At 33.0% G+C, this 17475-nt stretch overlaps 1 protein-coding gene across 4 annotated transcripts in view; it reads right to left on the bottom strand.

Moving 5' to 3' along the window:
* Positions 1–17475, bottom strand: part of LOC108905182 (protein kinase C, brain isozyme) — a 77345-nt gene that overhangs the window by 12793 nt on the left and 47077 nt on the right. For all 4 annotated transcript variants that reach the window (XM_018707967.2, XM_018707968.2, XM_018707969.2 and 1 more), the window contains exons 2-4: positions 9635–9666; positions 7602–7684; positions 7211–7322 (exon numbers count right to left, since the gene is read on the bottom strand). In XM_018707967.2, coding sequence (XP_018563483.1) covers positions 7211–7322; positions 7602–7684; positions 9635–9666 — 227 coding nt within the window. The remainder of the gene's footprint in view (positions 1–7210; positions 7323–7601; positions 7685–9634; positions 9667–17475) is intronic.

Here is a 17475-nt window from a genome sequence, read left to right as displayed (position 1 = left end):
AGATGGGAAAAATATCAAGATCAGTTGACGTGTTTCGGCGTTTTAAAAAAATTAACTCATTCAAAAGATATGAATTTTATTCCGTACGTCTGGCCATCCCGGTATGTTGGAAGTTGTACAGTAAATTCAGAATTATTTTTATTTCCAGTGTTTTACCTTGAAACCATGTAAGGCCATCATTCTGATAATACGCATTGAAAATGGTTATCCCTATTAACTATTAACAGTTTTACTGATACTCCGACATTAGATATCAAAGTAGGTACTAATAAAAAAAGTTGTAAATGAATTGAAGATAAAGATGACAATTTGTATTTGTTTTAGATAGTTACAAACGTTAAGTGAATAAATTTGCAGATTCATGCTGAAATTTTACTTTTGAATTTACCGACAATTTATTTATTACTGAAGTCTATATAAATTTGTTTTGAAATTAATTGCACTAACTTCATAAAAGATTTACTCATACGTTGATAAGTAGGTTGTTACAAATTCGCTTCTCACTCCAGGGATCTCCGAAACGGTAAGGGATACGAAGTAGCTTAAATGGGGGCAAAGTTGCGTAATCAGAGGACCAACATTATGCCTCCGAAAAAATCAAGGGTGACATGATTAGTTTTCGAAATATTTGAAAAAAAATACCGAAATTTTGGAAATCCGTTTTTATTTAATTTCAGCCTTGTTCTCTAATAATTTTTACTATAACGTGTGATGGTATTAGTTTAAGTAACTAGGCGGATTTCACAGGGTCTAACGACGCATAGAGAGTACGATAATTCAAGAAACATAGAAATCTAAAAAAAAATTTCGAGATATTTGGAAGGAATACAAAGATGAACGTTTAGAGACAAAACGTTTGAATCTGGTTCGAGATGAGGCAGTACAGTATTGGGGGTCATGAAGGCTTGCAAAAAATGTAATAAAATTTCCAGGGTCGTATTTAAAAAAATGAAGTTGATGATGGTCCTGAAGAGACAAAACATTACATATAAAAGTTGATTATGCCATTTGATAGAGGGCGAAAAGTTGTTATGAGAAAGTGTTCTTCTTTTTTCAATATCACCTCAAAAATGGTTGAAATTAAACAAAAACGGATTTCCAAAATTTCGTTTTTTTTTCAAATATTTCAAAAACTAATCATGTTAGCCTTGATTTTTTAGAGGCATAATGTTGGTCCCCTGAATACGCAACTTTGCCTCCCTATAGTAAGAAGCGAATTTGTAACAGCCTGTATATTAAATATAATCTAACAATCAAAAAGTATATTTTATGTAGAGCATCCTAGTACTCCATGTACAAGAAACTATCATAGACAGTATCAAAATATGTCGACAAAGTAGTTTCATGAAGCTCCTAGAGAGCATCAAAAAAGGAAAAGATAAATTAGATTCTCTGAGATATTTCTAAAAGACTTTGTCCAACTTGAGTGGAGTCTAATCTAATACTTATTTATAAGTGTCACTTTTTATTATTGTAACTGGAATAATTGCTTTTACAGAAATGAGAAAAATATTCCCATTTCTAAAGTAAATATGTTCATATTTTTTGCGGATAACTTTCCACGTGGGTTCTTTAATGACATCCCTCGTTTGATCGCAGATATAACGACCTTTTTAAATTGTAATTTTGTATTTTTAATGGTTTTCGCATAATTAAATAATTTATCATCACCAACGCATTTTTGAAACAAATTTAATTGACATCAAAATATTAATTTCATAATAAAAAAAGAAATAAAGATTCGTAGAATTCAGATACATATTTTCAGTAAAATGATTGGAAACGACCATACCATAACAATTTTGCATATTGCCGCTTTATCAAATTCGAACTGAAATGGTTGCGATCATTTTTTTTTAAATAAAATATGTTATAGAAAATAATTATCATAATTTTTGTGAAAAAATATTAGATTAGTATTCTGAATTCCACAAAACGTTATTTTATATTTATTATCAAGTAAATCAAACGTTTGATAACAATTGTATTAAATTTGTGTGGAATATGTATTGGTGATAAGAAATAAGAACAAATTAAGAGTGGAAAGGTCTTGAAAGTCCCTTGTCTTTATTGTCATCAATAAAAAATATATATCTTCGCAAATTTCTGTAAAAAAACTAAAATTGTTTTCTAATTCTGATGCCGAACGGAGCAACTTCGTGTTGAAGTAAGTTTAGTTAAATAACGTCATTTTGACATCAAAGATCTATGGTTGTCCCATGTACACAAAATATAGGGGTATCCCATATAAATATCGAAAATTAATGAGCGCTACTACCACTTTATGTTAGGATATCCTTTACCAATGAATTTATTAAGTGCATACCTAATAAATTAATGACGTAGAAGCAAATACAACTGGACGAATAAATTTCGCTTAAGCCCTGAACTACGCAATAAATAGAATGAGATGAAAATGCAGGCAGCAGATCACCCATATGGGATCCGTTCCCCACCCACTACTTTGCCACTGCGCACCTACCCTCAGGACACAAACGAATTTGGTTTACCTGTACCGCATATTCGCTTGCTTAAATTAGGTAAATAGCACATTATTTAGCTTTCATAAAATAAAAACTGGTTAAAATATCATGCCCTCAAAATTTGTTTACCAGAAAAAGCTCAAGCTTCTAAATAAAAGGGACAGTATCGACACACAAGCTTCTAAGAGATATTTGCAAATTTAAGAGTAAAGAAATGTCATATGCAAGAGAATAAACTTAAGATAACTTTTATTCAAATGATCGTTTTTTATATTTTAATTTTAGACTTTTATCTTTTATGTTATATTGAGAGACTCACCTGAAGTAAATGAAATTTGTAGAAGAGTGGACAAATTGATGAGAAAGTATATAAAAATACTAGGTACTCTTATTTTGACAATACTGAATTTTATTTTATATTATGTAATTTTTATTAAGATACCTGTTCTTGACTTCCTGATACTTCTTTTGACGACTTTGCCAACCTGCGTGTAGTTCAATGCAGTCTACTTTGTCATAGTTTTCCACTTGAAATTGATCTCTGGTACCTGCGATCAGTGTTTATGCAAACAATTCTAATTATAACAATTCCCAAAACTAAAGTTTTGTACTTAACAGAAATATTTAACATACGTATAACACAGATATCCACCCTTCTTTTTGTTAAAGCACAGTGATGCTAACTATTAAATTTGCACGATTTTAAATCTATGACAAACTGAATGTCCTCTCAATAATTCTAAAGTTAATACATGCTCTGTTTTACATATCATTTTTTCAGTTTTCTTCTTCAACACTATTTCAATGAGAACATATTTCTTTTTATCAGTATGCTCCTTTATAAATCTGCACTAAATACTTTATTGCAACTGTGTGGGCTTCAGGAGATAAGGTTGGAAATATGAAGACTCAACGTTCTTCCAAAAATTTCCTTAGCAATAGTCAATTAATAACACGATGAGTTAAATGGTCGCTCTTAAGGGAGCAAGAAAGTCATTATGGGATCGGAAAATAAGCGACGTTTTGAGGACAGATAGTTAATGGTACACCTATAATACTCCAACTGGGGCGTTGGACCCCAAAACTCCAGAGGTTGTTGAAATCGGATTTATATTTTATATTTGCAATCCGATAACAAAGTCCTTATGCAACTGTGAAGACTGGGACAACAGCAATATACATGCAAATTGATAAAAACTCTTAGGGACAGCCAAACAGCTCTGAAAGCTCTCGAATCTTATCATTGTAAGCAAGAACAGTGTGGAACTCTCAGAGAGAGATTAGACTAGCTCTCTGTATGGTTTCCGATACTCTCAAGATAGCCTTCCTGGCATAGGTGAGAGAAAAAACACTTGCATACTGATAAGAGTTACCAGAAGTTTAAAATAAAAAGCCTACACTAGCGAACTCTAAGGAGAACTAATCTATGTTTTGCCAAGTCTGGAGATAAATCACCCGACACAGGTGTTATTTTGATTTTAGGAGCGAGCCACAACAGACTGTAATATGTCTTTGCTTTGTAAAGTAGCAGAGGAGGGCTGTTAGTAGCCCACTCATTATTATTATTATTAGCCCACTCAACGGAAACTCAACTTGGGTCACTCCAATTATTATACATCGCATATTTTCTTCGCCTTTTCTGACTGGGACTAACTGGGTGTTAAGCAATAATAACACAGCCCCACAAAAAAAGTATCGGATCTGGTATTCAGACCCATGTATTTCCATGTATTTTTTTCCGCTGAATCCGAATCTGCTTTCAGATTTGGCCCAAAGGGACCGAGTTTTCGGGAAAATTCAAAAAACTGGTCAAAATTCACGAAAAACCTAATTTACGATCGACGAAAGTTATAAAAAATCAAATTATTCTACCAGCTCACCAGACGCATGATTTTTCACTCGTTTAATTCCAATTTATCATCATAGTCAGACAAGCTGGTCCAATTTAATCCAAAAACAGAAAATAGATTAAAAACGCCATTTTCACGACATAATTCGTGTTGCAGAATTCTGGATCCATCTTTTTATCCACTCACCCATTTATGAATTCATACATCTATCATCCACCTGTACCACCTATAAAACCCACCCATCCACCAATCTATCCATCTACTGTTTGTACTGAGAGACTGAGAGATGAGATAACAGATAAACAAAAGAAAACGATATCTATAAATCATTCTTATTTTTGTTGCTATAACGTGTTCTTTTTTCTTCAAAGGATCTATGCAAAGAGTTACGCTTTCGTTTGGTCCCTCTATTTTTCTTTTCTCTTTTTAACAACCAACAAAAATCGGCCATCATGTTTTCATCCCATCTTCCTTGATATCGCTGTTCTATAACCTTCATATCCAGATGAAATCGTTCGCCTTGTTCTTCGCTATAATCTCCAAGATTTTCAGGAAACCAATCTGGATTGGTTTCCTGAAAATCCAGATGTGAATGAAGGAAGTGCAACTTGTATCCCAAATCTTGGAAGTCTTTTATCATTTTCGATACAATTTCTTCGTATTTAGGACTCTTGTTGTTTACTAAAAAAATTTTCGCCCTATATAGGGCAAAAATGTCCCGAATACTTCTGAGGCGAAATTGAAAGACGGTGTATTCGATGGATCTCAGATGAGGACATTGTTCAAGGATGCAACATTCATCACTACAATGAGTAGCGTTGAGAAGAGTGCTTGGACTAGTTTCAAAGATGTAGCGACAAATTTTTTAGGAAACAAAAGAGTCCTAAATACGAAAAATTGTATCAAAAATGATAAAAGACTTCCAAGATCTGGGATGTTTGATGAACTACAAGTTGCACTTCTTTCACTCACATCTGGATTGGTTTCCGGAAAATCTTGAATCTTGACGAAGAACAAGGCGAACGATTTCATCAGGATATGAAGGTTATAGAACAGCGATATCAACGAAGATGGGATGAAAACATGATGGCCGATTTTTGTTGGTTGTTAAAAAGAGAAACGAAAAATAGAAGGACCAAACGGAAGCGTAAGGCTTTGCATAGATCCTTTGAAGAAAAGAGAACACGTTATAGCAATAAAAATAAGAATGATTTGTAGATATCGTTTTCTTTTGTTTAGAAAGTAGAGTATTCTACAGGTTTTATTGCATTCTCAATCTTCTAGGCTGTTATCTCATCTCTCAGTACAAAAAGTAGATGGATAGATGGGTGGATGGGTGGGTTTTATAGGTGGTACAGGTGGATGCATAAATATGCGTATTCATGCATGAACGACTGGATAGAAAGATGTATGAATTCATAAATGGGCGGGTGGATAAAAAAATGAATCCAGAACGCTGCAACACGAATTATGCCATGAAAATGGTTTTTAATATATTTTCTGTTTTTGAATGAAATTGAAATTAAACGAGTGAAAAATCATACGTCTAGTGAGCTGGTAGAATAATTTGATTTTTTATAGCTTTCGTCTATCGTAAATTACGTTTTTTGTGAATTTTGACCTGTTTCTTGAATTTTTCCGAAAACTAAGACCCATTGGGTCAAATCTGAAGGCAGATTCGGATTCAGTGTAAAAAAATACATGGAAATACATGGGTCTGAATACCAGATCCGATACTTTTTTTTTGGGGGGGCTGTGTAATTCGAGAAATCTACCGCCTCCAAAATCCACTACAATAAAATCAAACGCTACGTTAAAACTAAAGACTTCAATGGTGATTAGGAATTTAGTCTATTTAAGAACTCTCTGAGACTGGATATATTGCAATATATTTGCTAAATCTTAAAAAAACATTAAAATGCTTATTAGAGCAAAAACATCGATCAACCAACACGATTAGGTCACATGAAAGAATGGCGTGCAAGTCTATGACCTTCACCCACATACACTGTAAAAGTCTCTAAGGGTTTAGCAAGTGATTGCTCGAAACGTTTCGATATCAAAGGAGGAACATCACTAAAAAAGCATCAAATTTTCCATGACTTTGCAGTATCGTCTCTTTACATATGATCTTCGCAGATTATATAAGTAGGATCGATATAAACTGATTTAGATGTATTAGGCAAGGCTGAAGTTTATGCTTTACTAGAATGCCTCATATCCATTTTGGTTTATACTGACAGATGTATTGTTAAAACCAAAAATAACTAAAATGTAAAGACGGACAAATATTTACATGCAAAATATTATACGATTGCCAAAAAAAAATTGAATATTTTAGAAGAAACCACACACAGTTTCGGATTACAAAAGAAGCATTATAAATTTTTTTTTTTGGATTTTCCCAATTATTTATCAGAAATGGACTAACAAATTGTAATAACAAGATATATAAATATTTTTAATAAACAAAATAAAAACACTTAACCTATATCGGGATATCGTCTCACCTAAGACACTTAAAATGTTAATAAGTTCATCGATATCGGGGCTAGAAGAGAACGAATATCTGCCACACGAAACCTCGTCAAAATTTTAGCGAAGTTATTTACAAATGAATAATCGATATTTGCGTAAAACAGAGCAAGCATTATACATTTTATTAGCGACTTTTTAATATAATGGTATTTTTTAGCTTTTATACAAGCAAGTGCCATTTTTTTTAAAGAAAGCATGTTTGATAGTAATATAGACGTTAATATAGCAGTAATTTATGAAACGCATGCAGTGGAATTATGTTTGAACATGCAAAATGAATCTTATAGTTACCTTAACTTTAAGTGCATGTAAAAAATTAAGGGGTGCAAAAGAAATTACCTGTACATTTCATTCCCTGGTGGATCACTCCATACAATAATGAACCGCAATGATCACAAAATGTAGGAGATGAATATGTATGCACTTTAAAATTATGTCGAGTTCTAGTGTCCTGAAAATTAAAAAGTTGTTTTTATAAGTACATTATTCATTCGAAACAATAATACACTATAATTTTTTCTTTTAATATACGTCTTTAACAGAGTCCTTTTTGGTAACAATAGTGGACATTCTAAATACACAAACATAACATTATTGAAGATGTACTTGAACATTGAAGATGTACATAATTTATTATTATCAAAAAACATTCTATGTTTAACGGCTCCGCTTTTTTATAACATGACAGAATATGCCCACGCAATTTAAATTTAAATCAAAACATACTCACATCTGAGTCCGCTCCTTTATCCACGCCAGGGCAGGTAAAAGTTACGTATTCATGGCATCTTTTATGCACGACGAAACTGCAAACTAAAAAACAAACAATGTAGATTGCCTTTCAATTAAATAAGTTAAAACAACAAAGAGGTGGTCCTATAGCTGTATGTAGCGTAATAAAACCGTTTTGTTGATTCAGTAAAACGAAATGTTTGGGACTGGGGTTTTGATTGTAACTGAGAAAATATTTTTTCAGACAAATGTACAAGTTTAGACGCAAAGGGAATTATTGTCTGTTTTTCAAAAAACAGAGGAACTGAAATGAATATTGAGGTAACTTATCAACTCAACTTAAGTCACGTAAATTGTCAAGTAGTAATTATATGATTATACAGGGTGTCTCACCACAAACTCCATCGATGGATATCCGGAAAACCGCTCGAAGGATTTTTTTTGAAATTATGGTGGTGTGATACAGGCCGTGGGGCCTACTAAGCTAAAATATTTTCAACGTCATCGTACTTCCGATTAAACCGGAAGTCGATATCAACTTTCTTATTTTAAATGGAACCCCTACAGGCTGTTACAAATTCGCTTCTCACTACAGGGGTCTCGGAAACGGTAAGAGCTACGAAGTAGCTTAAATGGGGTCAAAGTTGCGTAATCAGGGGATCAACATTATGCCTTGGTGGTAATAGTTTAAATAACTAGATGGATTTCACAGGGTATAACGACACTTACAGTGTACGATAATTCAATAAACAAAGAAATCTAAATAAAAAATGTAGATAAATTTGGAACGAATACACTGAAGATTAATTTTTCGAGACAAAACGGCTGAATCTGGTTCGGGCTGGGGCAGTACAGTATTGGGAGGTCATAAAGGCTTGCAAAAAATGTAATAAAATTTCCAGGGTCGTATTTAAAAAAATGAAGTTGATGATGGTCCTCGAGGGACGAAAGGTTACATATAATAATTGATTAGGTCATTCGATAAACGGCAAAAAGTGGCCTTGAGAAAGTGTTCTTTTTTCAATATCACCCTCAAATAAGACTGAAATTAAAGAAAAACGGATTTCCAAAATTTCGTTTTCTTTTTCAAATATTTCGAAAACTAATCATGTTAGCCTTGATTATTTAGAGGGATAATGTTGGTCCCCTGATTACGCAACTTTGCCCCCATTTAAGCTATTTCGTACCTCTTACCGTTTCCGAGATTCCTGTAGTGAGAAGCGAATTTGTAACAGCCTGTATATACTATTGCATTTTTGGAAAAAGCATTTATTTTTAATTTGAAACATATAGCACACTCCATACTTAGGATTGACCGTTTTCGAGATATTTTGATTTTTAGGCAAAAATTGACAGACGCAGACTGTCAGCAAAATTTAGTTTTCCCGGAAACGCAGTTTTATTTTTTGTGCGAAACTAATTTATCGGTTTTGTCATAAAAATTTTCCAGTTTTTATACAATGTGGTCAAAAAAAAATTATCGAATATGAAGTTCAGAAAATGTGGAAAACTCGAAATTTTAAATAGAAATCCCCAATTTTTTTTATCGTATTCGCATTCTGCACTACAATTGAGTGTAACTTTGTTAAAGTTACCACATACCTAAACCCAGTCGATTTCATTTTATTTATGAATAAACATTTCTCATTTACTAAAATGTTGGTTTGGTATTCAAGCCAATTTTTTTTGTAGGTGACTACTTAAATATTTTACAAAATTTTGAAAATAACTATTTAGAAAATTTACCTTTCAATGATTACAGATAAGTATTTTATCAACATGAGGTGCCCCTCCTGGCAACAGTTACATTGTTAGCAATTTTTTGCAACAACTGTTTGATGACCAGTGGATTGCCAACAATGGACCGTTTTTATGACCACCTCGCTCACCAGACTTCTTTTCGAGAATAACTAAACAACTAGTATTAAAATTTCAATTTTTTGTTTTGATTAAAGATTAAATTAAATGAGTTCAGCTATACATTTAGATTAAAATAATTAAAATACATGCACAAAGAAAATAAATATTTACCTTGACATTGATATCCTTGTTTACCAAATCCCCTGCAACAAAAAAAAACAAACATTATACATTGATGTAATGAACATATTTTTTTATAAGCAAACACAATTATTCTGTTTAGTGCAACATTAGTTTCGTCTGTTTTTCTCTAATTTAACTATTCATGTATGCCGTATATTAAAAAATCCCTTAAAATTTAAAATAAAGGTGGCGACGAATATATCAGGAGGATGAAATTATATTTTTAGTAAAATACTTCTCTGATTTAAAAATCTTGACATATATTCGACACATTTCGGGCAATTTTGTTGTAAGTATGTGATGTCGATTTTTTTTTACTGTTTGATGTGTTTACAAATCACCAAAAATAGCTGAGTATAAATGAGCCTATCCTTTTATTATTATTTTCCACAAGGTTGTTCATTCAAGCACGACCGAAAAGTTAACCTTGCCCAACACATTTAGATAAAGTAATTTAAAGGAAGAATACCTAGTGTAATTAATATCATTGAATAGAATATCGCGTAGATACCGAGATTGTATTCCTCACATATTAATAACGAATCGAAACGTAGTTGTAATGAAAATGTATTGTTTGAGAACATTTATAGCTTTAAATTTCATATTAACTTTATTGTATGCAATTCAAATTTAAGTTTTACCTAGCTATTACCTTGTACCCAATCCACTTTCACCTAATAAATATTTTTAGAAGGTGTGGTTCTTTACATTTCGCTCTCTACATAGGAGCAAGGCATTCTATACATATATCTACACATAATTAGCTGCAAAACATACCCGAATTGTGTACTATATAGTTCTTTTTATTGTAAGAAACAGCAGAGGTTTTATATAACCAATGGAACTCAGATGCTAAAATTTACAGAGTACCTCTCATCCTGTATATCATTTCTTGCATGTGTAAATATATTAAATTCCAAAAAAAGTCAGATGTGTATCAAATAAGAAGATCACTAGGTCGAACCATTTTAAATTATATATAAAAAATGTTGTTTCGTGGTGAAATCGTATTGAAACGGATCCTCCCAGTATTTTTGTATGTAGGTAGTTGGTCCAGTGGAATGACCACTTAAAAATGGACCAGAATCAACCTTAGAGGTAATACATACGGAGAAGTTCTTTTGTCTTTGCTGTGTGCAGTTCTAGAAAGCACACATAAAATTACTCGTAGAAGGGGTCTAGCATAGATACGCGAATGATTTGGGTAACCGAAATTTCCAGAGTGTACAAAAATGGGTTTAGTGCGGTGTTAATGGTGTAGGAAAAAGTAAAAGGGACAATTATCCTCTCCAAATCGCCTTAGTCGTCTTTACTAGGAAGAAAGATTTACAAGGGTTGTTGAAACCTTAACCCTATGGAGATCCTCTTTGATCCTCTGGATAGAGCATACCAAGTTTTGGTTTTGAAAAGTACCATTGGATGGGTTAAAGACCTACTTAATCAGAATAGTAATATTAAGGTTCCTAATTGGACATTTGTCTGTGCAGGTTCTACCAGGAGGAAACTGCAACCCATGTATTGAGTAAATGTTAAAAACTATCAGGAGTGACCTATTTGGAGGAGAATGATCGAAAGCTGGAAGCTACATGAGGGGGCTACTCCAGAAACTTTGCGCCTAAGTAAAAAAATAGTTGTATCAGAAGGAGAATTCTACGAATACAGAGGTTCCCAATAAATCAGTGGCTCGTCGCAGTAGTAAAGAATTCATTTACAATTTATCTCGTGGGTTACTTAAAAAAGGGCAGATGAAGATTTACGAAGACCCATTTAAATATCGAGATTGAACCAAGTACGAGATCATAAAGCTTATAAAAAAGAAAATCTTTAAAAGTTTCACATAGGAAGATGGTTACATTGATTGTATGGATGGACTCAATCAGGTAGAAGATATTGTGGAAGACGTAGATTGGCGTGAAATGAAGGAATAGTGAGCTTGCGGATACTCGTTACTCGCGTTACAAAAAAGCTTTTTGGTGACATTTTTAGTACTCTGTAACTCTGGTGGCGCCAAGTCAGGATAGTACAATGGATATTGCAGCCTCTCATGTATGTATTAAAGGCAGGCGATGCTTTCTTCAAAGGAACTTCTGAGAGTTTGATCATACTACAGGCTTCATCATGTTGCAAGTCAATAAAAAATTAGTCAGAAACAATTATTGTAAAAACCTTTTAACGATGTTATTAAACAACCTAGTATACTTATTCGTTTATTTTTGTTATAGATTCCATCTAATAAAATTAACAAATCTAATACCCAGAACAGTGAACGCAACATCTGAAATAGATTTAAAAAAAGGCTTAAATATATTCTTGGGACAAAAGGAACAATCATGGTTTATATTTATGAAAAGTACTACTGCCTTACTGAATATCTCACAGTGACAAAAGCAGATAAACACAAAATAAAAATTTATATCACACACTTCAGTTAGATGTTGTTTCATATTGCACTTTCCCTCTTATGTCTCCCGTATGCATTAAATGTTAAATCACCTCATAAGCGAGTTTGGAATAATTTAGACCCACTACAATTGCAAATCGTTTAACTCTCGAGATGGCTTAGCGTTATATAAACAATGGTGGCGCTGCTAAAGAGTTCCTAATGGGTAGAGATAAGGTAAGTTTGCATATCCTTTCAATGTTGGTTTGAAGCCCTGGAGAGGACTATTCAAATATCGTTCCGTATCAGGTCCTTCCACTGCTTGTTCATGCCGAGTTACAACAGACAAATTTCAGACAATCAAATAGAAGGTCCGCAACGACGACATTGCACGAGGAACAGTGTAGTTTGCAAATTGTTACAGTTGTATTCTACTCGTTTCAGATGTATCTACTGTAATGAAAAATTGCAGCAAATGGTAGTTAAATTTGAAGATTAAGACTATTCTTAATTGTGTTTGTGCAAAAACAGAATATTATAAATATCGTTTCAGCTTACTTGAATTAGTGGAGTGTTGAAGCCCCCAAAGTTGAATGAAGTTTGATTTTTATTTAACTGAAGGCCACAACTAACCAGAAATGTAAACAAAAATAAACTGTTAACAGTAATAATTCTTAGGTTCTACCAAGAATCTTTCTCTTATGGAGGCGAAATGGAATAGTTCAAAAAATGGTTATGGGCTATAATGTATTATTTCGCAAGAAGAATAATATTAAACTGAAATGAAGACTATCGTTGAAAGGAAGATGAAATTTAAAAAAGAAGCAGAATGCAACATGTATCACTGTTTCACTGTAAGAATTGGATTCATCCTAGCTGTTCAGTTTTAAATCAAGGTATTTGCAAATTAGGGAAAACTACCGTCTATAAAAATAAAATCTAAAGCTTGTATAGTAGTTTTAAAACTTCCATGGTCTGTGTTGATATTTAACGTCCCCTGAGACCTACCGCAATGGCTTTTATAACTAATCACATCCAATTTCCAAACTTTTCGACGTTCTTCACTGGCGGCATCTTCAATGATGACTGTACAAGTGCTTTGCCGCAACTGAAGCCGCCTGCCACTACGCGTGCGTCTGGACCTGCGTAGTAGGATGGGAGGCTTCGCTTGCGTGGTAGATAGTATTGCCTCAGCTAGGTCCTTCACAATGCTGCGTGCGACTCCGTACATGCGCAATAGGATAAAGGGTATCGTCGATGCCGTTACATGCACTTCCAAACCTTTGCAGTGGTATATCTCACATTCTCCTCTCACGCCTTTGTTTGTCCTTTATAAGGGGCAACCATGGTCTTCTTCATGTTTCATATTATTTCGATGTTGTTCGACGACCAATCCTTCCCGCCTCATGTTCTTATAAAACTCTGGTCTCCTCACAAGTACCTGTGTCTTCAAAATTTGTTGTATGTCCTTCATCTCAAGACGACGGCTGATTTATCGGGCCTGTTGTACCTTACGGTCCTTACATGTTCCTTATTTCTTGTAATAACGGATCTCTTTGTCATACCTATATAATTCTTCCCACAATAGAGGATCTAACCAGTCATTTACTGGCCTTAACTCATATCGAACTTTTGGTGTAGAAATAAGTCTTATAAGTACACCCTTTCTCTGCAGTGCCTTGACAATATGGCCCGTTACATTACAGGTGAGGTACACGCTATCTGCTGATCTTTGTCCGGTTTGTCACATTTTTTATGCGGACATAATGACTCGTTTGATATTCCTCTTTATAATAATTTGTTTAAAGGGGATCATATATAGCCCGAGCTCACTATTGCATTTCATAAAAACATATCTTTCCAACAGCTAGTGTCACATCTCAACTACATAATTACAGAAAGGAGGTTAAATGCCATGATTTAGTGTCTTTTTAATTACGTATTCAATTTTCCATATAACGTGGACTGCTGTTTGCATCTATCCCGAGCCTGGCCCAACAGAAAATTCAGCCAATTTCTTTTGAATTTTACTCGAGCTTTCCCAAACACTATATGCACACAAAATTTAGCTAGTTTGTGTTTTTAAAATGCTTGCGTTTCACATGCTCATATATGTTTCATGACAACAACACCAAAACAGTGAATCGATTAATACTGAAATTGTTTGTTAATACCAGTGAGCGGGAAAAGGGAGAGCAATTAAATGGATTACGCTGTGGATTTCGATAGCATCATTATCGCCTAGTGAACGCTTCGCGTTCGTTTTTCATTATGTTCGACCATTAGATGATAATTTAACGCCAACTGATGAACCAATGGATAAGCTGAAAGTAATTGGATATCGTTTTGATTTAACATTACACAGTTCAATTCAGAATCAATTGTGTTAGCATGATTTTCAGAACTGTGTTAACTAATAATCCAACACCGTTTTTGTGAATATCAAAAAGTATTTATATTTAGTAATATACCTAACAAAAACAGACGTAGGAGTGGGTGAAAAACAAAAACAACGCGTCCTTTATCAAAATTATTTTTTTTGCATTTACCACCGCTCTCATTCTATAAGGTCAAACCCTACATTTTCCAGGAGACCAAGAAGTCACGTCCTTTTATTAAGGTTGCTATGAAAATGTTCAAGAATATAACGTATAACTATAAATCAGCACCAAACTTGATCCTGATACTTCAACTTGCTTTGAAAATATTAAAAAATATGTCAACCATGTCTTCATCATCAATTTTGTTGTTAATTTTAACCAAAAATGTGACAGACCTCACATTGTATTTATTTATTCATTTATTTCAATATAAGATGCTATAATATTCTCTGTTTGATTCAAAATTGTCAATCGAGTCATCAAGTGTGACAAAAGAACTTACAGTACATTAAAAAAACATTAATTGTGTCAGAGCTGCCTATTATATATTCTGTTTGTGCATTTACCTTTTTAAAGCGTTTTTCTTATGTGGAAATTTTGAGGAAATAATTTACTATTGCCTCTGGTACCTCTTCTTGCTCATTTAATGGCACGAAGTTATTTGCAGATTTTAAAGGATCATAATAATGGGTAATTTAATCTGAAATTGATTGTTCTCAGTTTTCTTTAGTCTGCTATAGAAAAAAAATAAACAAAATTTTACAGAGAATATAAAATTTTGTAATAGACCGAAAATAACTCTCTCATCAATAAATACAATTTTATCGTCCAAATATTTCTGACTAACACAAAGAGAATGTTACGTTTGCATTCAAATATACAGGGTGTCCCGGTACTTGATACAAAAAAGGTGAGGTCAAAATAATATCAGTTCTTCATATACATTTTTTTCATATGGGCCTTCGTTAACAAGTTACGGGCCCTCAAAAGTGAAAATTAAAAAGTTATTTTTATTTATAGTCTTCGAACTATTAACTTCAGCATGATAAAAATTTTAATTGTTTTTGATGTTGTGACGTGAAAATTCATTATGATCAGAACGCCAGGGACGGACTATGCCCAATGCTTAACAATCCAGAATTTTTGCAAAGATGACGATCGCAACCTGCTTGCATCAAAAATAAGTTCCATGAAGAATTTGCCAACGATAATACCCTCTTGGTTCAACTATGTAAAATTAACAGTTGAGAAAATATTTATCTACGAATGTTATTTGTTTGTACATGAAAAAGCATTTCTGGATAATAATTTAATAGATCCATACGTTTTTGAGGAACGTTTGAATGGACATCGATATTTGGAGTTTTTGCACAATAATTTGCAGCCACTATTAGACTATGTTCCATTAGACTCCCGAAGAAACGATTGGTTCATATACGATGAGGCTCCCCCTCATTTCAATATTGATGTACGAAGTTATTTATCTATTGTGTTTAGTAATAAATGGATTGGGAGAAGGGACCCAATTTCAAGGCCACCACGTTCTCCAGACTTTAAACCTATGGATTGGAAAAAATGGTGGAGGCGCCGCTCGATGTACACTGTGACATAAAATCACAAATATTTCCTAAACTGTTAATTTTACATAGTTGAACCAAGAACCGTTGACAAATTTTCAGGAAACTTATTTCTGATACAGGCAGATTGCGATCGTGATCTATGCAAAAATTCTGGGTTCATAGACTGTAAATAGAAATATCTTTTCCATTTTCACCTTCGAGGGCCCGTAACTTGTTGACGAAGGCCCGTATGAAAAAAATTTATGTGAAGAACTGATATTAATTTTACCTCATCTGTTTGTATTCGACTTTTTTGTATCAAGTACCGAGACACCCTGTAGGTATATCTGCGTATATGTAATATGAATAAAAATTCAGCAAATTTACCATTGTTAAACAACATAAATTTTTATTAGAACACTTATTTATTTCTTTATGAATCTATTTGTTTCTCTTTTCCGACCATAAATCTTAAAACGTAAATTAAATCTTCTCTTACTGCAAGGTAATATTTATTTTATTTATAAAAATAGACAATGGTCTAAATTAATCTGGTATTAGTCAAAACATTCAATGAGTAGTGATGTTTGCAAGTAGTACTTACATTTCTATCCTATTTAGTAAACTAACTGCTTTATATTCGTTAAACTACCAATATTTTTTAAAGTATGATATTACATCATTAAATAAAACTTTTGTAACAAAAAGGAAAGAACATATATTTAATATTTGTGATAGAATATGGACGTGTTATTTTAGTTAACTAAAAATTTAATATAAACTTATATCAAACGAAGTGTATGTAGATTAGCTTACTAGCAATAAATCTTATAGTTTCATAAAGACAAATGGCATTCCATATACACATTTAAATTCCTCAGGAACTTCCAGTTGCTCTAGAAGAATAATGTTCAAAACGTGACATTTTTCACTGGCACAAATATTGAAAATTGTGTAGGTTTAAAGCCAACCCTAACCAGTAAATCATGATGAATGAATTTTATACTAAGAATGGATCGTTTTGTATATTTCAAAGGGGTTGCATGATACCAAATTATTTATTATTAGCAATGTCCTTCCATATCAATAATCTGGATATGGAAAAGATATCTAACTGCACATACAAGATTCATAACAGTTGATATTGCGGACCCCAATTAGCATTGAATATCAATATGTACAGGGTGTTTTGTTGCGTTTTTTTTTTTTCGTAAATTAAAGTGTAATTATGGATCAAAATATTTTCTCTGGAACGGTCCTGTCCGTGTGCTGTACGATGACTTACGTGCTGTAGACAAGCCGCGTAAACAAATCGTTATTGAAAGACAGAAATATACTTCTTAATTTTTGGGGAATTTTTCAATGCAAAAGTACAAACTAAGAAAAATAGATATTGAAAAAAAACTGGTATATTCTTATTATAATAATTACTATAGTAAATGCATTGTTGTTACTGCAAGTAACTGCCAACTGGGTGCACCATTTCTAGAGAAAATTTTGAAATTGATC

This window comes from Anoplophora glabripennis, unplaced genomic scaffold, assembly GCF_000390285.2.
Source record: "Anoplophora glabripennis isolate ALB-LARVAE unplaced genomic scaffold, Agla_2.0 scaffold54, whole genome shotgun sequence".
NCBI classification, from domain to species: domain Eukaryota; kingdom Metazoa; phylum Arthropoda; class Insecta; order Coleoptera; family Cerambycidae; genus Anoplophora; species Anoplophora glabripennis.
The sequence above is the reverse complement of the archived record's forward strand: the minus strand, read 5'-3'. Positions and strand labels throughout refer to the sequence as shown.